The 22182-nt window shown below is 32.5% G+C and overlaps 7 protein-coding genes across 11 annotated transcripts in view; 2 read left to right on the top strand and 5 right to left on the bottom strand.

Moving 5' to 3' along the window:
- LOC116342645 (axin-like) overlaps positions 1-3926 on the bottom strand; it is a 15917-nt gene extending 11991 nt beyond the window's left edge. Inside the window, exon 1 of one of the 2 annotated variants that reach the window (XM_031770333.1) lies at positions 3552-3926. The gene's annotated coding sequence lies outside the window, so the exon portion shown is untranslated. The remainder of the gene's footprint in view (positions 1-3551) is intronic. The other variant, XM_031770332.1, reaches the window with a different exon arrangement.
- A 762-nt stretch (positions 3927-4688) lies between these two features.
- LOC116342648 (ninjurin-2) lies at positions 4689-7891 on the bottom strand. Of its 4 annotated transcripts, none has more exons than XM_031770338.1 (3): positions 7564-7891; positions 7223-7399; positions 4689-5167 (listed from the first exon to the last, which is right to left on the bottom strand). In XM_031770338.1, exons 1-3 carry the CDS (start codon positions 7780-7782, stop codon positions 5000-5002), a joined length of 564 nt encoding a protein of 187 aa, XP_031626198.1. In that variant the 5' UTR covers positions 7783-7891; the 3' UTR covers positions 4689-4999. The 4 variants fall into 4 exon arrangements, with proteins under 4 accessions (XP_031626198.1, XP_031626197.1, XP_031626199.1 ...); XM_031770337.1 differs by having other exon boundaries at positions 5049-5467; XM_031770339.1 differs by having other exon boundaries at positions 5090-5167; positions 7348-7399.
- Positions 7892-8781: 890 nt separating this feature from the next.
- LOC116342647 lies at positions 8782-9911 on the top strand. The gene is made up of 4 exons (XM_031770335.1): positions 8782-8961; positions 9083-9175; positions 9245-9520; positions 9590-9911. Exons 1-4 carry the CDS (start codon positions 8916-8918, stop codon positions 9769-9771), a joined length of 597 nt encoding a protein of 198 aa, XP_031626195.1. The 5' UTR covers positions 8782-8915; the 3' UTR covers positions 9772-9911.
- Positions 9912-10323: 412 nt separating this feature from the next.
- On the bottom strand, positions 10324-12668 carry LOC116342646 (actin-related protein 1). The gene is made up of 6 exons (XM_031770334.1): positions 12453-12668; positions 12003-12067; positions 11598-11924; positions 11207-11516; positions 10907-11143; positions 10324-10827 (listed from the first exon to the last, which is right to left on the bottom strand). The coding sequence occupies exons 1-6, from the start codon at positions 12498-12500 to the stop codon at positions 10684-10686; spliced, it is 1131 nt and encodes a 376-aa protein (XP_031626194.1). The 5' UTR covers positions 12501-12668; the 3' UTR covers positions 10324-10683.
- A 366-nt stretch (positions 12669-13034) lies between these two features.
- On the top strand, positions 13035-16114 carry LOC116342409 (suppressor of fused homolog). The gene is made up of 6 exons (XM_031770015.1): positions 13035-13353; positions 13436-13533; positions 14330-14498; positions 14559-14991; positions 15062-15469; positions 15601-16114. Exons 1-6 carry the CDS (start codon positions 13217-13219, stop codon positions 15763-15765), a joined length of 1410 nt encoding a protein of 469 aa, XP_031625875.1. The 5' UTR covers positions 13035-13216; the 3' UTR covers positions 15766-16114.
- Positions 16115-17904: 1790 nt separating this feature from the next.
- Positions 17905-19709, bottom strand: LOC116342413 (lipase 3-like). Its single transcript, XM_031770019.1, has 6 exons — positions 19412-19709; positions 19283-19355; positions 19070-19198; positions 18787-19008; positions 18432-18727; positions 17905-18355 (listed from the first exon to the last, which is right to left on the bottom strand). The coding sequence occupies exons 1-6, from the start codon at positions 19643-19645 to the stop codon at positions 17960-17962; spliced, it is 1350 nt and encodes a 449-aa protein (XP_031625879.1). The 5' UTR covers positions 19646-19709; the 3' UTR covers positions 17905-17959.
- A 225-nt stretch (positions 19710-19934) lies between these two features.
- On the bottom strand, positions 19935-22113 carry LOC116342412 (lipase 3-like). The gene is made up of 5 exons (XM_031770018.1): positions 21797-22113; positions 21521-21722; positions 21245-21456; positions 20617-20919; positions 19935-20545 (listed from the first exon to the last, which is right to left on the bottom strand). Exons 1-5 carry the CDS (start codon positions 22082-22084, stop codon positions 20156-20158), a joined length of 1395 nt encoding a protein of 464 aa, XP_031625878.1. The 5' UTR covers positions 22085-22113; the 3' UTR covers positions 19935-20155.
- Between the last annotated feature and the right edge of the window lie 69 nt (positions 22114-22182).

Here is a 22182-nt window from a genome sequence, read left to right as displayed (position 1 = left end):
AAAAAAAAAAGTTACTTGTTAGAGTGGCTCTTGGTCTATTACTGTATTAGCTGTAAAATTATAAGTGGCATACTGACAATGAAGTCAATACGACATTCGGTCGTCGTGGATGAAGGTACGTATATATGTATTATAATGAACTCGTAAAAAAATCAGATGCAAAACTTCTTGAACCGAACTCTTCAAATTTGACGAACCGAACCGTACATATTTTTTTTATTTATGTAAAGAAGAAAGACCATTATTTACTACCGCTATTGTTCGTTTACATGGGGGAAGTCATAAAAACATCGGTGAATCGACAAAAAGGCAGCATCATCACATAATCAGAGGCGGCCATATTTTTTCGTCTCGGTTTTTGGATATCTCATTCCAAGAATTGCTCGAAAACGCGACTTTTTACTGCACTCTGCCGACCGATGTTTTTTAATATGTCAATTTTAAATTTATTATAATGAATTTTATTTTTGAAAATGTTAATTTAAGTGTACAGTTTATATACGCAACAGTGTATATAATCTTTTGTTTTTAACGACAATGGCATCATTAATATTATATATCTAATTATAACTTTATAACGATTTACATTGTTTAGAACTGAAGAAGAATCTGCTTATGCAGTTCCACAAACACTTGCTGAGAGGCATTACTACTATTAACTTGTTGCAAAATCAACGGTTACTTTAGTGATTTGAATATGTGCACAGTGCACATGTTGATAATTTGTTACAAAATTGGGCACATTTGTAGACAAAAACTCGTTACGTTGAGAGAAAGGATTGAGTGGCTGTTCTGCTGATCTAAAACTTTAACTACTCTATTATAAGTAGATATTGTTGTGATTTGGAAGGCAATATACATATTTAAAGATCTATTTTTTGTTTTTCAAATAACACAGGAATTTTTTTATTAAATATAAGAACGTAAAAAAATGATCCAATTTACTTTTTATAACGTTTAATATTAGAAACTGTGTACACTAGTCTAGGAGTTTCAAGGGGCTGATTTTGTGCTTACATCCTCGAAAAAATGTGTTGTTGCTTATTTATGTTCGACAAAGCTGCCGAATCATAAACTTATTCAAATACTCTTTCAGACTATATTAAAAATTGTCGCCCGATGATACATATTTACCATTTTTTAGGTGAAAATTCGGCGTCTTGTAATTTTTATTTGTTTCGGCATTTCCTGAATAGATGTGATGCATCTCTGACACTTTGGTTTTATGTTTTCTTAGAACGTAGTATCAAATATATAATATTATTCTCCTTTTTTTCTCTTTTTTCCGCACAAAACCACCGACGATGTGATTCACGAAATGTGCGGTATCGTTTTTTTCTCTTCGGCAGCCAAAACTATTTTTCATGCACGAACGATGCAATTATTCCACATTGTGTATGCCATATTCAATGATTTGGAAATGATTTATAAAAGATATTGATAATCGGATGTGCAACAAATCCGAATTTATGTTATTGCCAAATTCCAGCTTTATTTGGGCACATTTTTTTCACTGCTTTTTGACGTCTTTCGCTTTTTTTTCTATTTCGACAAAATACAGCCAGATGATATATGACAAATCGCAATATGTTGCTTTTCACTTGTTCATTTGGATTCGATCTTACATGAATAGATGTGGAACAACAGAAAAAAAATCAATTTGCTTATATTCGAAGTCGACCAAATAAAAACGAGCAACTATCACACTTTGTTTCCGATACGATACGATAGAAAGAAGAAAAAGAGCGAAATATTAATGTGCCATAAAAGTTGTGCGCCGAGAGAGATACTACTTTACATTTTATTACTTGCACAACTTGAAAATACTGCAACGTTTTAGAAAAAAACATCATTTTGTCATCACAGAATACTAATCATTAACGGATCTTTTAAATTACTTTTCAGAGGGTGAAGCTGAATGTCAACAAACTGTGATTCGTTTTGTTTAATAAAATATTTGAAACTTTGAACCACAGCAAGTAAGACCATTTTGAGCAATCAAAAAATGTAAGCGCATCAACGATCAGGAATTAAAATCTCCGTTTAAATTTATAACTTCAATTCGTAGTCTAATTGCAGCGAATAAGTGTTGAAAATTGAACGAACAAAAAATTATTATCAACACACTGGAAAGACTGTAGCAGGTAGCACAACAGACAAGACGTAAAAAAATAAACTATAAAAACATGAACACAAAAAAAATCGTCTGAATAGAAGATTGCTGTGTTTGTATACATTGCGATGTACGCATTAGCACAGGCGATTGTATTTTCGGCTTCGTTTGTTATTTTCTTTTATGCATTAGGTGTAGCTAGCGCTTCGTTTTATTGCCTTTTTCGTTGCCTATGTCCTTGCATGCAGCGTTTGTGTTTCTGTTGTGCTTTTGTTGGTGGTGGTGCTGGTGTTGTTGTTGTACGAAGTAAATCTTGTCTTATTATATTTTGGATTTGTGACCACATTTCTGTGCATAGAGAAAAGCGGCATATTTTCTGACTTGACAGAGATGTGTTCTCTTATTCGTTGTAGTCGTCGTCTTCGTCTTCGTCTTCGTAGTCGTCATCGCTCAGCAGTGTGTGCCCGAAAATTAACATGGTGAAATGCATGCAGAGCGAGTCATTTACTGGGCCATATGCATTTTCAGAATTGAAATGTGCATGTATCTTTTTTTCTTTCTGCTTTTTTTTTGTAACAAGTATTTTAGTGTTGTTGATTCTTTGTCGGCATCTTTAAAAAGCCAAATGTTTCTTTCACCGTATGCATTCGAATTTCAATAGGAAATATGAATTTGCACAATGATTGACAGCTTCATTTTAAGACCAACTTGACCGGAACAAGTTTTTTGATGTTTAACAATCAAAATTGAACTGTCGCACCGTTTTTTAAAATGTTTTTGAGTTGAAAACATGCAATTTTTTCGACTTTTTCTGGTTCTTCTTCAATTCGATTATTATATTGTACGACAGTTGAGCATATATTTCAAACTCAATAATTGAGTCACAATTATTGGACAATCACTTATCAAGCATTAAGTAGCAAACGAAATATGTTTTGTTCATTTGAAATGTCGCGTTATGTCAATATTGAATTAAATAACAAAATTTTTTGACAGCAGGCGCTACGTGTTAAAGAAAGTTGATATATCGACGAAAAGGGGAATTCATTCGAAATTCACACAAATCAAATGAGAAAAAAAATTCTAAAAATTTCATTCAATTCTGATATGATGCAGAATATTCGTTCTGCACAATTCACACATCGTTCCGTATATGAAATTGATTTATGCATGAATCTTATAGCTGAAATTCCTTTGGATAGAAATTCCTGTACACGATAATTATGGCACTTTCAATTTAAAATGAACATAATTTATCGAAATTCACATTTTCAAAATATTTCACAGTGAAGTCAATTAAAATTGAACTATTTTGATTTGAAATTAAAGATTCGAATGAAAGGAGTATGAAGGAACTTTAGTATTATGTTTATTTTACAATTGAACACCACCTGATTGAAACTACATGCTATTACTACAAAACAAACACAATGCTTACCCCATTCATTCAGTCAACATTGCACATACAATATTTTACTACAGAGATCGAACGAGAGCCGATTTTTTGTTGACTATTTCGATTTTTTTCATATTCCTCGCTGAATTTGATTGAAATGCTAAGTGCCAAGCGTTTTCAATACACACAGTCCATATATATATGTAACATAGAGAAGATTTGTTTTCAACAAGACATTTTAACTTTTTTTTCTCCACTCAACTTTGTTGTTGTGTTATTTCACTTCAACCACACACCAATAACAATAATAACTCTAAATCAATTTCAGTGCGATAACAAAAAAAAGGACGAATTCGCTCATTTTAATTTTTTGTGATATTGAATTTTGTACTCAATTAAAAACAAAACGAAGAAATAAACACAAAAACTAAAAATAACATAAGAGAGAGAGAGAACAGTCTCACAAAGAACAAACACCACCGAAATTAAGGTTATGTGCGTTTGTCTAATTTTTTAATGTATGAATAACAGTGAAGTTGGCGTCGCTTCGTATTTGTTTGGTGTTTTGCTTTTTTTTGTCATTCTGTTGTGTTCATTTCGTCCAATTCCAGTCACTGCATTGGAATGAAGTAATACATACACTAACAATGTATTCATACTGTTTCCAAAGCTATTGGAAACGTAATAGAATCATTTTGAATATTATATTCGTTTTTTTTCCTTTAAGACACAAAGTTTCATGCTATTTGAACAATCAAATGTGCAATATATTCAATATTGATCCTGTGATTTAAAATAAAAATACAGACATTATGCTCGAGCTATGCATATAGCGGCTGCTATTTCATAGGCGCTATTTAATTCGTGTACTGTGTGTAACACCGAGTAGGAATATCATAGCCTACTATTCTTTTGCACATTTGAATGTGAATACGAGAGAGATGTAGAAAATAATGCACCACATGCATAATCGCATTAAAACGAGTTAAATAGCGGCTATGAAATAGCAGTCGCTATATCCATAGCTCAAACCTAGTGTCTGTAAAAATATAAAAAATATACTACATATTGGAACTTTTCAAATAAATAGACAAACATTTTTAAATATTTTAAAATTTATTAAAAACATTTAATAATAGAGTAACGAAAACTATTTTATATGTAATTAGAAAAGTCTCCGCCGACATTAAATTGTGCCAATAATAATAATAATAATAATTTAACAATGGAATTTTCAATTAAACCATATTACGAATGATTAAGGAAAGTCACTATTGCAAATATATGTGATTGAGTATAATTTTAGAATCGTAATTGTGTGCATCAATGTCCGCATGCGAAGCAATTGCATATTTTTGAAAAACTTTAAATAAAGTCGATTTAATTAAAAATGGATTACGTTCGATGTTTTCTATAGACTTTTCTTCAACATAAAAGTGGATGATTTCAACAACAAATCTCTATCATATATGAACTGAACATGTCGCAATTTAAATGGCTGGATCTAAACCGAAGTTCATTTTGATAACATTTAAAAATGTGGAAACAAAAACAAAGCCAAGCGACAAATGTACTAAACGATTTGCCAATTCTCGCTGTTTAATTGACTTGTTAATGTTGATCGTTAAAATGACCACTGATAAGCAGGCAGCAGCTACCTGACAATCGAAGAGAGAAAAAAGAACAAAATAAAAATAGTAATATTAATAATATTACGAAAGCTAACGTCAATTGCAAAGATTTGTGGTTTGAAAAAGCATAATTTAGACTTGAGCGTTAATTTTTTCCAATGGTCTGCTCGAATGTTCGATGCCAAATGCCGAAATTATAACATTTACAACTGATATTAGAAACACTAAAACTAAAATAACATCGTTTAAAATGATCGCAGCGTTTTGCTCGTTTTTTCGGTTAATATTCAGGCTTCCAATTATTATGAATTGTATTCCGACAATCAGCTATTGTGAATACAAATGCGCGCATGTACACATCACAAATCGAGATCACATATACACATAGAAAATAGAATAATTTTTCGATAAGTTTTACAAATTATCCCCAGGTAATCAGGTGTGAGACATTTTGTTTTCTTTTCAAATAATAATAACCGCAGATTGAGAGCCTATGTTGATTTTAGTTTCATATGACAAATGTATGATTTCTGAAATTCATCAGAAAACTTCGAAAATGTTAAGACAAATCGGTGCAGAAAATTTGCTCAATTCGTACATGAATCAATACAAAAAATATGTTCCCGTTATGTACGGCATTGGCCGATATCAAGAAATAACGTGTAATCTTTTCGATTTCAAATTTTTATACCACTTTTTTTTTTTCAAATAATTGTAATATCAAAAGGAAGTTACAAACATGGCCATTGCGTTCGGCACTCAATTTTACATGGAGTATTGTCAGTCATGCGTAATAATTTTTTTCTCTCGCTATCAAACATTATATTAACAAGAAACCATTCAAGCAAACAGCTAGTTATTATCGCAAAACATATAAACAAACTGACTGCGTTGTAAAATAAAGTTTAATGAATGAATTCGCATTACGAGTAAGCAATGCGATATGACACTTGCGAAAAAGTTGTGAGATTGCATTGTTACGACTGAGTATGTTTATATTCGATTCGGTACATCTCATGTTGATTTAACATTATTATTCAGAAATGTCGTAAAAAAACACACAAAAAGATGTGCCCAACATAATGAAGAATGATTCATCCGTACAATTCAAGTGACACACACTGGCTTAATGACCTTTGAAATGGTTTATGGTTTAATTAAAATTCCTTTGTTTACTGTGCATGGCACACGGTGTTATTATTATTCACTTATTAGTTGAAATTTCATTTTCTACATTGATATTTTCCCATAGAATTTTCAGATGTTGTCCGATATATTGGTCACATATGCACACATAAATATTAAATAATTGATGGAAAGTGTATTGATTTTACGTATTTAAAGTCGATGTATTAAAAACTGATATTCGAATCTATCACATAAACAAAAAATAATATTATGTCACGGATAAAGAACTGGGTTACAAAGCGAATTTAAAAAAGATGAAAAAACCATAAGATCATACATCCAAACTTATGAATGGATCGGGACTTATAGTTGGATCGAAAGCGGAAACTAAAATATTGGTGAATACAATAAAAAATGCGAGAAATGATCGAAAATAATTGATTACATTGGCTGAATTATTGAATTTAAACAAATGAAGACGGCAATCTCTCATTAAACTCAAAGATAGATTTAGTATCCCCGAAAACACCTGTTAAAATGCAAATAAACAAACATTATTACCAACGCACAAATGCAAAATAAATTAATAAAGCAATGCAAACATTACATTATGTTTGCTATAAATAAGCAAAAAAACGCGACAAATAATGACTCAATATGAATAATTGCTTTTCACTACGTTTCATATTAAGTAAAATGGCATGTAAGTGAGTGAAAATCGTTGTGGGGGAGTTAAAAATCGATTGATTCAGTTTGGAACGGTTGCGTGTGAAAATACGGCGGTTTTGTTAAAAGAATGGCCTATTTTGGAATTTCACCGCTTGATAGATTTCATTTGAACTCTATAAATTATGTATCTGAACTAATTTCTACATTGCAATGAAATGAATCATTTGAAAATGAAAATTCAATGGTCTCACACCCAAAAAAAGTTTTATTTCAAATGCAAATCACCTGCATAATAATTGAGACGCTAATCAGTATCAGCATGAGTGTGTAGAATTCATGTTTTTGTCCAACTTGTAATATATATTTGAGTTGTGATGCATTTGCTGTTAACAGTGCTATATCTAGCATACCTTGAGCGATCGTTTTTTTGGTTGCATATCGATTTGCATCCATGGATTTCAGCTGAAAAAAAAGTTAGATGAATCAATTTTATTGTTATTATTTTGTCAGACCTGGGATTGATTGGCTTTCTGAGAAAGCAATTATTTTGAAAACCAAAATCCCAGATTCATTTCACGATTGATTATCAAAATATAAATTATGAAACAGCGGTGAGATAAACATACGACGCTATCCGAAGCGGTTGGATTTTCTGGGGCAATTGATGAAGTGGCCATTTTAAGATTATCACCGAACAGTGAATAAAACCAACGGATATACCAGGGTGTCAGCGTTTTTAAAACTTTTGGAGCGATATTTTGCACTTCGCGCCTTATTATTTTCGGTGCGACTTGTTCGATTTCACGCTTTATGAAGTGTGGTGCCAATTGCTCGATTTTCTTCATAAAGATTTTTTATTCTGTTTTGTTTGAGGTACTTCACTCAAAAATTTCGTTCAATTGGAATTCATTTTGCTCCAAATGGCAATTCCACTTTTCAACCGTTCTCGCTGACGATTTGAATAAGACTGAAACATTTGGTTGTGTGGTATTAGTGAACTCTCTGAATTGATTCGCTGTAGGTTCAATGTGCACAAGCACATACAGAAAACCCTGTTTATAATTAAAACGCACGGTACGTTTTCCACTATTGGGTGGTAATTTTAATGGTAAAATGTGAATTTAGTTTGACAGGTTTTAATGTATATGCAAAATGATTTTGATTTCAGATTTTCGTAGCAACCGCGACAATTGCGATTTATTGTAAATAAAAATATTTCTGGACGCTCATTGTAAACATCATTCAATTGTAAATTGAATTGTTGGCATATTTATTGCTTTGAATACTAGTTTATATTGTTGTTCAATTTTAAAAAGGAGTGCTATAAATATAAAGTTTCAATGAACTATTTTTTGAATTGTTTGAGTTTGGAGAAAAAGCAAAGAAAAAGTAACAGATTTCTGCTAAATTTTTAATCTCATTATATTTGGTGTGATTTTGTGGTTCATACTAAAATATATTGAAAAAAGATGTTATTTCATATATTTCAAATCGATAAATTTGCCTATTCCAGTCACTGGAATGTATGAATTGCAGCTAACTTAACTTCTATTGTCAATGTACTACATTATGAATGGATATACATATTTTGATCCTTGTGATTCAGTTCTTTTTACAAAAAATAATATCCAATAAAACTAAAATTTGCGTAAAAATATTCTTTCTCACCAAAAATTCAGTAAAAATAGTAAAATTCCATGAAAATCAACGGAAATGATTTGAATAAATGAAGTCACTGCAGAATGTATTCGGAACAACTTCATGATGAACAAATAGAAATACATACACACACGAACATACACATATACGTACATATTCTGTACAGCTGCGCCTACTGTATGTTCAAAATGATTTCTGTTGCATTTATAAATTGAACAACAACCACAAGAAACACATCGCGCGAAAAAAAATCATCACTAACTGACGATACAAATAACTGCTCATTGCTGCTATTGTGTTTTAAACTAACATCGAAAAAATGGCATCACATTTTGAACAAACGACAAGATTTTCCGAAAATAATGGTAAGTTTACATATTTTAAAAAATCGTAACATTTTTTTACACCGAATTAACAAAACACAGTTATTTGACATAACATATTTTGTAATTATGCCACTTATCGTTTCTTTTTTTTTGTTTACAGCGACGACATTTGAAGGAAAACGTGTTGTTTTCAAGACCATGAATAATCGTGAAAATATACAAAAAGAATTTGCTCTGGGCGATATCACTAACGGTTTGATTATTTTTCTATTATTTATCCATTATGTTCTATTATGATTTTTCTTTTCTGATTCACACCCAGGATATCACAAATGCATGCCATCAGCAACACCTGTATTCAGTAAAAAACAGAAGGCGATGGTAAAAAAAGCTGATATTGATACAGAACCACATGAAATGGTTATTGCTTCTCGAAAACCGGTTGACGTTTTTAACATTTGGGTTGATAGGGATGCATTAAGTGATGACGATGTCGATAGATTGATTGAACTAGATATCATTGCCCAGAATATGAATCCATATGATGAAATAGAACCACAAACATCAATCATTGAAGACGACGTGCCAGAAACAATCGGTACATTTAAAATTTTTGTCTGTAAATGTTGTTTTCATTTTAATACATTTTCCTGGTTATCTTTTTCAGAAACGTCAGAATGTTTGGAACAAGCACCAGATGACAATTCTTTTGACGAGCTTACACAGCCAAAATTATTATATTTACCACCACCAACATCAGAATGCATTTACAATGACCCAGAATTGTCAGAATTAAATCATTCAGTGTTCGACTTGTCAGCAGACAGCGAAGATCTATTCGACGAGTAAAATTCATGCGTTAACATTTGAAGGTGATTTCCAAAAATTGAAGTAATTTTGAGCTGTGTAAAAGAATATTAGAAATAAAAAAAAAAATGGTAAATAAAGTTGAATAAAGTTCGTGGCAAATATGTCATTTAGCAAGGAGACAAACATGTTTTCATTTTCTTAATGAAACGAATCAATTTTTTTTTTTGATAAATGACTTGTAAAAAAGATGACCTAATTATATAGATTTTTCCGTTTTAATCTGAACAGAGTTGAATACTTGTGAGGGAAATTAAAGATACGAGATTTATTCATTCGATTTTGTTCTATTATTACATTTTTTATTCATTATTGCGTCTATGCAACATTGTATATAAGTTGGAATTACTCAATCATGTTATTTCCTAAATGGTCATTCTGCTTCATTTTTTCAAAAAAAAAAAGAAACAAATAAATAAATTTGGAAAAGCCCATTTAAATTTAAATTTAAAGCAAGCAAAGAATTATTCACTGGAAAAGGGGCAATTTTTTTTAAATATTACATACAATTGAATGTATCAGAAAACAATATTGTTGTCATATTATGTCTTCATTTCATCGATTAAATACAAAAAAAAATTAGCATTACATAGAAACCCATTAAAGAAGTCTTTTGATCTTAAATTTAACTGAATGACTCTTAGTTAGTTTTATAGTAATTCAATCGAGATTGTTCTGGGTGGAAAATCTGTATTTGTCTGTGACTCGTTTTCCATTCGAATGGGTCAAATAAAACTAGATATAATCTCAACTGATTCGAATTATTTGTGTCTTTTTTTTTTTCATCCCAGAGTCAGATCACGAGAATACAAAAAAATAAAATAAAACTATGAATTGTGCACTTGAATTGTGCTTGGTTAAATAAAGCAGTAAAAAGTGTGACACATTGATTGCTTAGAATGTTTTGCGATGTATAACACGATGTCCCTCTTCGTCAAATTCGCGTTTTGATACCCACATCTTCTTGAATGTATCTAATGATGCTAGAATCGATCCACCCATCCATGTAGAATATAAACGTTCTTGAGGTGCTGCGATCTATTTAAAAAAAAAAAACCAGTTAATTTAAAATATTTTTAAAATCATGGTTATGGGCGAAGAAAATTGTAATACAAACCCTTATCTTTAATTCTTTCGGTAGATTTTTCTTCAATTCTAACAGCAAACGATCACCGAATCCTTTTAATAGGGTCGAACCACCGGATAATACAATATTTTGATAGAGAATTTTTCTAAGATCCATATCCGATTTTTCGATAGCATACATGAGTACTTCATGAATTCCTTCGCATTCTTCGCCGATTAAATCCGGTCGAAACAGAACTTCTGGTGCACGAAAACGAGCTTGTCCAATCTATAACAATTATTCCAGATTGTATGAAAATCGGGGTAAAAAATAAGAATAAAAGCACGTTACCTCAAGAGTATTTCCATCGGGCAATGTATATGAAATCTTTTCGGTATCGTTGCCTTCTTCTTTTTGAGAATTGGTTGCCAGGTAGCAAACCTTTTCTTTGATTGAACGAACGATTTCGAATTCAGCCGTTGTGCGGAAATTAAATCCTTCTTTGCGAATCAATGCGCGCAATTGACGTGTGACATCACGACCAGCAATATCAACTCGCATTATACTGTTTGGCATTGCAAAACCTTCATAAATTGGCACCGCATGGGTCACGCCATCGCCGGAGTCCAACACCACACCAGTTACACGACCGGTGGCATATCTGTGAAATGTGACAGAAAATCAATCATCATCATTTAAGAGAAAACAAGCATTTGTGGTGCTTAATGCAAATAATGCATACAAACTAAGAACTGCTTGCATTGAAACAAACCATGCGGGCACATTGAATGTTTCAAAAAAGATTTCGGCAGCTTTTTCCCGATTTTTTCGTGGATTTAGCGGTGCTTCTGTTAACAGAACGGGATGCTCTTCGGAAAAGGTGGACAATTGATCTTTGCTATAAATATAGGTCCATATCCGTTCCATATCATTCCAATCTGTCACAATGCCATGTTCCATTGGATATCTAATGCTAAGTAAACCGCGATGCTCTTCAGCTTTTGGCCCCACAAAGAGGTCGCCTTCTAAGGCACCAGCCATAACTCGAACATGTTTCGGTCGACCGATACTAGGTAGTAACAGAAAAAAAAACATCGTTTTTATAGAACAGCGTACAAAGAAGGAATCAATTACAAAAAAAACTTACTAATTCGGAAAGCGACACTTAGGCACATGACCACCAGCAAAACCAGCTTTTATTACACCTGAGCCCTGTAAATTAAAAAGAAAAAAAAAATGAATATATTACAAAATAATTTAGCCGATGATTGCCGCGTTTGCAATATGGCATTTTATCAGCAGAAGGATACAGCAGGGTGACTTCATTTGTTGCTGCAAATGGGAGTGTCATGCATTTTAATTAAATTTCTTTGAAAATTGATTTTATTTTTCGAACACAATTAATTTTAACATTTTTCGTCCAAGTCTTCTGCGGATGGTTTTCCATGAATGGCATTCAAACGCAATCGATGAGTAATTCATCGAGATGTGCATTCTATCTCTTTCTTCCCACTTTGTGACTCGTACAACAACCGCGTCAATTGGTGGTGTTAGAAAATAAAAACTTAAAACATGAAAATATCGAACCAACACTTACATTATCAATTACAACCGGCTGGTTTACAATAACATCATATGTTTCCATCGTTGAACGAAAAATTCCAAAGTTTATCTTAAGCTACACCACCGCAAAAAAAAACTTTCGCTATGAAATAAAAGTTGATAGAAAATCTACTCGAATGTATGACCACATATACAAATTATGCGAATTCCGCAAACATAGACAAATCTTCCGTAGTGACAGTTCGAATCGAGCTTGAAATGTCTGGAATGTCAATATAAGATGCATCGTGTATGTGGTTGAATGTGAGTTTGACAGTTGAAACTTTGGTGTTACCAACGGCATATTACTTGCGAGGTTCAAATCTATGCTATCCATTCGCTGGAAATTAAATTGAGTTACGATTTATTTCAAAATAAATTTTAGGCTTATTAAATTCAAACATTTCATTAAAATTTTCATCAACATTTTCCATTCACAATTCAAATTAAATAAATATCTAAATATGTGAATTCAAATTGTTGTATGGAATTTTATCTGTTTCGTTCTTGGTATCGTTTGTGTGTGTGTGTGTGTGTGTATGTGTATATGTTGCACTTGATCGACTGATATTCAGATGTGGCGCTGTATGTTTCAGTTGTGTATGTTTCAGACTTTCTATTTTTGTTTACTTTTTTTCTGAAAACCGGATTACTTTGTCAATATCCTTTGTGTCTTTATTTTCGTGTGTGTCTCATTTTTTGATATTGTATTGTGTGCTGTTTTCCAAAGAACGAATTAATCATTTTTGCTGGCAAAAAATGGATAAGAAAAATGTTTCAAATTCAACAAAACCGATAGCACCTCCAGCTGGATTACAAGCCATCATAAATCAATGTATGAAAATTTATCCAGATCAACCAAATCCATTGCAAGTGACAACCGTCGTGAAATACTGGTAAGTGATTTAATTTATTTTTAACTAAATTGAAAACAGATATTTAATTTCAGCGAATACAATATTATAATATAATTTGTAGGCTCGGTGGGCATGATCCTTTAGACTATATAAGCATGTATCGTAATGATGGTGATGCAGAGTTGAATATTCCATCACATTGGCATTATGTTACTTTTGGTATGTGATGCACTTAACCTAAAGGGTGTTTTTTTAAGAGGTTTAGACTTTAAATTGAAATAAAACATACATTTGTTTTTATTTTAATGTTGAAAATGGCTTTATTAGGTTGAAAAATCTTTGACATTTATGTGTTAAAAATGATTCCGGATAATTGAACAACATGGCCACTTTTTTTCGACCAGGTAATTTTGGCCAATTTTTCGGCCATAGCAAAATCTATAATTTTTTTTAAAATTTGTTTGAGAAAAACTATGACTGCCGCCTTTAGAGCAATGAAACAGTCAGTAAAGCTCGTGGAGACTCTATCACAACAAAAAAAAATGATATTTTGTTGGACCGAAAGTAACATTTTAAAAACTGTTGGCACTTTTGCGCCATTTCTCTTAAAATTTCCCCTGATGCCAACATTACGATAAAGAACGTCATGATTGGTGACCAGTTGCCTCCTAATATTGCCATTCACAATCTGGATCCATTGGTTGCACGATTTGATAACTCTGGACCAATGCTCAACATGGTATTATCGAGATATTGCCGGCTATGTCCGAAAAAGTGCCCAAAAATGGACTTTTGGATCGGCCTATATAAAAAGTGGCCGTGGTGGCCATATGCCCGAAATCATTTTTAAAACATAAATGTCCAAAAAATTCCTACCGAATACAGCCATTTTCACGATTAAAATAAAAACAAATGTATGTTTTATTTCAATTTAAAGTCCTGAACCTCTTAAAAAAAACACCCGTTACATTGCTGAGTGAATATTGGTAAAGAAAAATATATATATCAAATATAGGTTTAAGTGATTTACACGGTGATGGAAGAGTACACTCTACAGACGATACGGATAATCCTGATCAACGATCTGGTATGGGATTCGAATTAACATTTCGACTACTGAAAAAATCGTCAAATAACGCAATAAAACAAAAACAAGAAGAAGAAGAAGATCTACCGCCAATTTGGTGAGCAATTTAATTTCAATATCAAAAGCAACAAAATAAAAATGTATAATAAAATTTAAGGCCAGCAAACTTACTGCAACAACTGGCACGTTATGTATTTCAAACGGGCAATCGATTATGTGCCGGTGACAATGTGCCGTGGAAAAAAAGTTTGGACAATTCCATTTCAAACATACAGCATATGCTGATCGCTCAAGATCCGCAATTAAATCGAATTTTATCGCCTTTTGGTTGGGTCAACTTTTGTCAAATAGTCGGTGTTACTGATGAAGAATTGAATCAAGCATCGTGGTGGAAAGGAACGGGTGTCTTAAATCTACTCAGCAAAGATCCACAAACGGGTGGAGAATGGCTCGTCACTGACATGGAACGATCACAAAGTGTTTTTGAATTATTTCCAAAAACGTTGAATGAACTGAAACAAAATTTGGAGGATGAGGGTTCAGATCTTGCGGGTATTAATGCAGATTTTATGTTCAAAGAAATACCGAAGGTAAACAAACAAACTGATTCCATCGAGTACCATACCAAAATAAAAAATAATTTTTTTGCCCCTTCCATAGTCGCACATTAAGGTCGAAATTGATTCAAAAACAATAAATGCCCAGATACAAATGAAATTGCTCAATGATAACATTGATGCACCATTGATGAAGTCTGAATCGAACGATGCGCGTTTCTTCGAGGCAATGTCATGCAGTAATTCACTTGATAAATCGGCAATGTCAATCATACGAAGTGAATTAATGAGTCAGCCGAGAGCGATTCCATTAGAAGGATTAGAATTAAAAATTGGACCGGATTTTGCAAAATACTTATGTTTAGCTATCAAAGATCGAATCCGACATGGACGTCACTTTACATTGAAAAATGACAATTTAGCATTGACTTTTGTCAGTGAATCGGTAACTGGTGATGGCGTTGCTGTTTCAAAACGCGAGCCATATGCTTTATATGGTTTTTGGCTACAGGTAAATAATAATTAATCTCATGAAAACCATTGCAACTGGACATATGTCCACATTTTGACAATAATTAATCTCGTTTAATCTCTATATTTTTGTTACTCTTTTTATTTGCATTCATTATCAAAATAATACAGGTTTTAATCACAGACGACATTGTTCCACAAATGATAAAATCTTTCCAGTATTTAGCCGACCCAAATGAGAAATTTGATTTACCGCTGACGTTTGAATGGCCTGATAAAAATTTATCAATTATCATCGATAATTTAACGCAAGAGCTTCCGTGTGGATTGGAGTAGAGAAAGAAAAAATGTACTCGAACAACTCTCTGAGGAAACTCAGTCTACATACAAAAATACTATCACTGTTTCTATGCATTTATATTTTTCTACATTTTTTTTTTGTTATTTTATGTAGTTCTAAGGATTTTAGATATTTTATAACCCCTTTAAGTTTGGTGGTTTTTCCATTTGAACGATGAAAAACTAATTTTATCATAAAGATAAATTCTTTAGCTTCTCATTTGTAAACGGTAGTCACGTTGACTGCCATAAAATTCCAAAAAACCCACACAGTATTGTCCAAGCCCCTTGTTTGAAAATGCGAAAATCTACATGAAATTTAAATAAAGGAATCGTTTTCAACAGATTTTAATAGAAATTGTGTTGTTGAATATAATGAATGCCGTGTGTTGGTCTTTAAATGAGAGAACCAAATGAAATTGATGGAAAAAAGCTAATAAAGGCTATAAAAACAACGTGAATAAATTCGAGAAATATTTGGATACAACTTTATACAACGTATTCTATAAAGTTTATCTAATAATATGCTGGCAATTATGTGTTTGTCTTGCGAATAAATACAACGTTGTGTGTGAAGAGGCAAGCGGCGGCAATGACGTCGACGAATAAACGAAAATAGCTAGCTCACTGATTTACGGACAATTTAAATAGCATCATGAAATCGGGTGGTGGAAGAAAACATTCAACGAGGGTAAAATCGGTTGATGTTTTTTTATTCTCTTGTTGTTGGTAGGTTGCGATATTAAGTCGACGATGGAATGCCTTTTATGTTGTCTATACACGTTTAATAGAAGATAATGTCTATGGCAAGCGGTAAGACAATAAGCGCTTCAAACAATTTGTTTACGACCTTGTGTGATTGCATGCTCCCCCTTATTTATATATAAAGCACTTATTTCATTGGAAACATATTTAATATATTAAATACATTCTTATGGTTGTTATTTGCGCTTCTTCATAGTAGTATGGCTTTGTGGATTTGTACATGAAAAATTGATATAATTTTTAGATAAGCACAATATCACTTGCTTATTGAAGAATGACACATTTTTCTTCAACACATCACACAAACAACGTTATTATAAATGTAAAGTGTAAACGCTTTTAAGCACAATCAAACGCTCATTTTGTGCAGAGGTAATTATGCACACGAATGTACATTATTGGCGAACGTATTTCCTCAGTCTCAACCTCTATTTTGCTCGATGAGCGGAGCATATGATGCTTTTAAAAGTGAAAAGGTTCAAGAGTTTGTTTGAGAGTGATTGATGTTAAAAGTAATAAAAATGCGGATAAAAGGCAAACAAAGCAATAACAACAGTAGGAGAAAAAAACCGAATCATCACAGGCTCGGAAAATATGCGTTCACTTTTTTTGGTTCAAAAACCATACAATGAATTGGTTTGAAAAGGGAGAACATTTTCGTTATTTTTTTCGACTCGCATTTTATCAACCATCGTCCCTGCTTATCCGTCGCCTCAATATTGTTACTATGCAGAGCATATACTAAGCATAGTTATATATCCTGGATATTTTGTCAGTATCCGATATTCATTGGAGTCAGACTTTAAAATAGAGTAAAAACAATAGGTTATTGTTATAGTGAATGTAGTAATGTAAATGGTTTTATACTTAGACCTATAACAATCACTTCTATTGTTTTCACTCCATTATAATGTCTGGCTGCGATAAATATCAGATACTCACAAAATATCCCGGATATATATCTATGCTCAGTATATGATCTGTTACTATGTATTGCGGATATGGCTTTGTACAATATTATTGCATAAAGTGAATATGAACCGCTCTCATTTGCTTTTCCCCATAATTATTTTCCTCCTGCTCATATTTGTTTGTTGTTGTCTTCATTTCAGCACACTCGTTATTTTTCCAGAAATCCACAAACGTAAAGCGACGAAATAGTTTTAAAATATTTTTACTCAAAACAAGAAACAAACAAAAAATTGGCTGAATATAAATCACACAATACCACCATATATTTCAGAAATTATATCGCTTCTGAAAGGAAAAAAGGCACCTATCAAAAATGCTTTGATTTGAATTTTATTAGATTTACATATAAAATATTTTTCAAAAGCAACAAATTTTTTAAAATGTAATCTTTTTGCTGTTTTAAAAAGAAGACTCTTTCACTTAATATAAATATGAAAATCACCATTCCTTGTTTTTAATTATTCCAGTTAGCTTTGTTGATTGTGCTAATAAGTTTATTATACAGCCCATTCCGTGCATATCGACTGTATAAGAAATCAACATGTCCAAAATCAACGATGGGAACTACATATCTTGATTTAACATTTGGTAATTGAGATTGTAGCTGAATAACATTCGAATAGATGGATGTATCATCGTCTTTGGAATGAAAAATATTTATGGGTGCTGTGATTTTTGCTAAATCATATTCGGGTGGAGTATCTCTTCCATAGACTTTTTCATTCATTCGCTTGTTTTCATAATCAAATTGTCGGAATCCGCCATTGCGGATTGATTGTAGATAATGCAAACTTAGTCGCATCGACAAAGCTCCAGAGGGTGTACCCACTAAAATCAATGGCAAAGTCGACTGAAGCAAAATAGATTGTTTTATAAAAAAAAAAAGAGTGAATTGAAAAATGAAAATATCACATGGATTCACTTACACAATTAACTTGATTCGAGTTTAATACATTTAAAATGAGCATACATTGTTTTGGTGTTGAGTTAACAATATTTTTACAAGCTGTTAGACCAATTTTCAGAAATGCCTCGTTGTTAAAAATCAATTTATGCTTGAATCGAGCCATTAACTTTATCGATCGATAAGATTTTGCGAATGATTGATAAAAAAGGTTGGTTGTGCCTTTCAAGTATGAGGCAGGCGCCACCAAATTTCCCTCGATTATCTTATTATTGTACTCGGGCTTCATTGATGTCAAAATAAGGAATGCAATTGAACCTATGCAATGAAATTTTGGAATGACAATTATGAATGAAAAAAGATGATTATGGTTTCACCTTGCGAATATCCAATATAGTTCAATTTCTCGAATTTCGTTTCATTAAGAATGTAATCGATGGCCGCGGCTACGTCGTACATGCCCATCTCGTGCCATGAAAAATTCCAGTATTCTTTTTCTCCTCGTCCATTTGGATTGTAACGTGTGTGTCGTTGTGAAACTTCAGTGCCTCTCACATTTAACATCCAACAATCGTAATTCGTATCGGCAAGAAGATAGGCTGCATTTAAAAAAAGGTTTGTTAATTATAAAGCTTAAAACTATCTAATAAACCATCTTGCCTAATGAATTTTTTGCGCCTAAAATGGTCCAATCCGATGACGATTGCAAAAAAGCGTGCACTAAGAGAACGGGAGGCCGTCTGGTTTGATCAGTTTGCGCTAGGTTTCCATGCGGAATACGATGCATTTCTAGTGTTTAAAATAAAATAATAAAAAATACATATAATTTCAAACACTTAATTTTTATTAAATTTATCGGAATATTTGAATTACCCAGTATATAACCATCATCTGTGAAAATTTCATGAACTTCAACTGGATATCCTTCGGCTTTAATACGGTCAGGCTTAATTTGAAGAATAATTTAGTTTAAAGATGAATTAACTCATATCAAACACTTACCACATATTTTATGGGTGCGTCTGATAAAAATGTGTGCTTAGCGTTATAGTTTGATATATTTTCCATTAATTTGAACACTTCATTAATGTTCTGATTATTAGAATTTTCGAAAACATTGAAATAATCCTCAAATTTTGTGCGTTGCGTATTAAATTCTCCGCATTCGTGTAAGGTTCCGTGTACACCGCACAAAACCAGGCTTAGAAACACAAAAACAACTTTACCACCTTGCATTCTCCTCTAAGTTGAAAATTTGCTTTATTGAGTAATTAAAGCTGATTGAACTGCTTAATTGTTCAATCCATATCACCTTTTTATAGTATTTAGTCAGTGCTATCTTTATCAATCGATAATCATATCACTGACTATATACTACACTTGTTTGTCCGCCATCTGCCAGGTGTTCAATTTCAATTGATACGGTATTTACTTTTTTAATAAATTTAATCATTCAAAACGTGATTCAAAATTGCCATCGGCTTGTTGAATGGATGAAATTTAGTAATTAATGCGCAACTCGTAATAATAAGCTTGAGAATTTATTTATTTTGGTAGCACGATTCATGCTATAATTACATTTCGATTATAGCAGATTAAAGAAGCTTAGACTATTTCGAATCATTTAGCAAAGCAAATTAATATTTTAATTTTTTTTTCAAAGTTATTTGTCATCTATTTGTACTTAACGAAAAAATGTCAATTAATAATTATTGAAATCATCTAACGCAAAATAACAACGTGTTATCACTTTCGATTGGCGCTGTTAATTGTTTCAATGAGTCGGCCGTTTAGTATTTTGCGAACGTATCGGCTATATGTGAAATCGACGTGTATAAAATCTGCGACTGGAACGAGGTATGTGGATTTAAGATTCGGTAGCACTGATTTCAGTTGAATAACATTTTCAAATGAAGCTGTTGTGTCATCTTTTGAATGAAAAATGTTAATAGGTACTGTAATTCGTGTCAAATTATAGTCAGGTGGAGTGATACTCCCGTAAATTTTCTGGTTAATTTTTTTATCTTCATAGTCAAATTGGCGAAAACCACCATCACGTATCAACTGAATATAATGAATTCCTTGTCGCACAGACACACCAGCTGGAGTATTAATGAAAATGGCTGGTAGGCTCGTCTGCAATTTAAAATGGAATTTTTAAGCTAGCGTGATTAAAATGAAGTTTTTCACTTTTTTGCACAACTTACGCAATTAATTTGGGTCGAGCCGAATATGGATAATACAAGTTTGCAGGCAAATGGAGTTGAATGTGCGGTTCTTTTGCAAGCGATTTCCGTAATTTTCACCAGAAATTTATTGTCTATGGTGATCTTAAAGATGCGCAAGATTTGAAATATTCGTTTCAGTGGTTTGTAATAATGTGCAATGGCGTTAAACAATGAGTTACGATTTCCTTTCAAGTACGCAACAGGACCTAATAAATTTGCTTCGATAATTTTGTCATTGTACTCAGGTCGCAATGATGCTAATACAAGAAGAACGGTCGTTCCCTGTTTTTCGGATTACGATCATATTTAGTTTGAATACTTGAATATTAAGGTGGAACTATTTTTCAAATTTGGTGTCATATCTCGATGGTCACTTTCCGGAAAGCATGTCTTATGGTCTCCAGATTCAAGATTTTAAAGAATTGTCAACTTTCTATTTGATATAAGACATTGACTTATATCGACAGGAGAACATAAGACATGTTTTTCCAACTGGCCCCAAAATTATGCCGAAAATGTTCCACTCTAGTAAATATAGGGCGTCATTGTCACAATCGGTGCAGTCTGTGCGTTTCATTCTTAATAAAAATGGTTGAGTTGCATTTACCTGTGAAAACCCTACGTAGTTAAGTCTTTTCATTTTAGTTTCACTCAAAATATAGTCAATACAAGCGGTTAAATCGTAAATGGCAATCTCATGCCATGAAAAATCCCAGTACTCGCGTTGTTTGGAGTTTAAGCTTACATGGCCGCGCGATTGCTCCGTTCCGCGGGCTCCAAAAATCCATACATCGTAGTCGTTATCAGCCAGCAAATAGGCTGGTGAAAATTGAAAAGACAATTTTTTATTCTTATCACCAAGTCAATCAATATTTTTACAAACCCAAAGAATTTTCAGGCCCTAATACAATCCATCCATTTGAACATTCACCGAATCCATGCACCAAAATTATGGCCGGTCTGGATCTGTTGGTTTTTGGTGATTTAACTCCATAAGGTATTCGATACAAATCCAATTTGTACCCATCTTCCGTTACTAACTGATGTACTTCGGCTGGATATCCATGCGATTTAATACGATCAGGCTTTGAAAAAATTCTCAAATGAAATATAAATTTCAATTTCAAATCAAAATATAAAGGAAATGGAAAACACTTACAACAGATTTGATTAGATTCTCAGTATACTTTTCTCGGACATCATCATCATCATCGACTCTGATGGTTTCCAATGATTTATAAATTGATTCCACGCTTGCAGTGTCATTTTTTTCGAAGGCATTGAACAATTGTTCCAATTTATCCTGGAATGGAAGAGCTTTTGAATCTTTTTCTAATTCCCGTGCAATCATGCCACTCTGATCAAACTCCGCACATTTTGGCAATGTTGCATCGACTTTGTATAAAAAAAGAAATATAACCGCAAGTCCTATTTCAATTGATCGCATTTCTATTGCTTACTATTTATTATTGCACTCTCAAGTTTACTGTTTATTTCCAATGAGATTGGCCTCCTTTTTATAACAATTAACTTATCTTGGAATCA

Source organism: Contarinia nasturtii, unplaced genomic scaffold, assembly GCF_009176525.2.
Source record: "Contarinia nasturtii isolate CC-2019 unplaced genomic scaffold, AAFC_CNas_1.1 Cnas_scaffold_864, whole genome shotgun sequence".
In the NCBI taxonomy this organism is placed as follows: domain Eukaryota; kingdom Metazoa; phylum Arthropoda; class Insecta; order Diptera; family Cecidomyiidae; genus Contarinia; species Contarinia nasturtii.
Note: the sequence above shows the minus strand (reverse complement) of the source record. Positions and strands in the feature narration are given on the sequence as shown.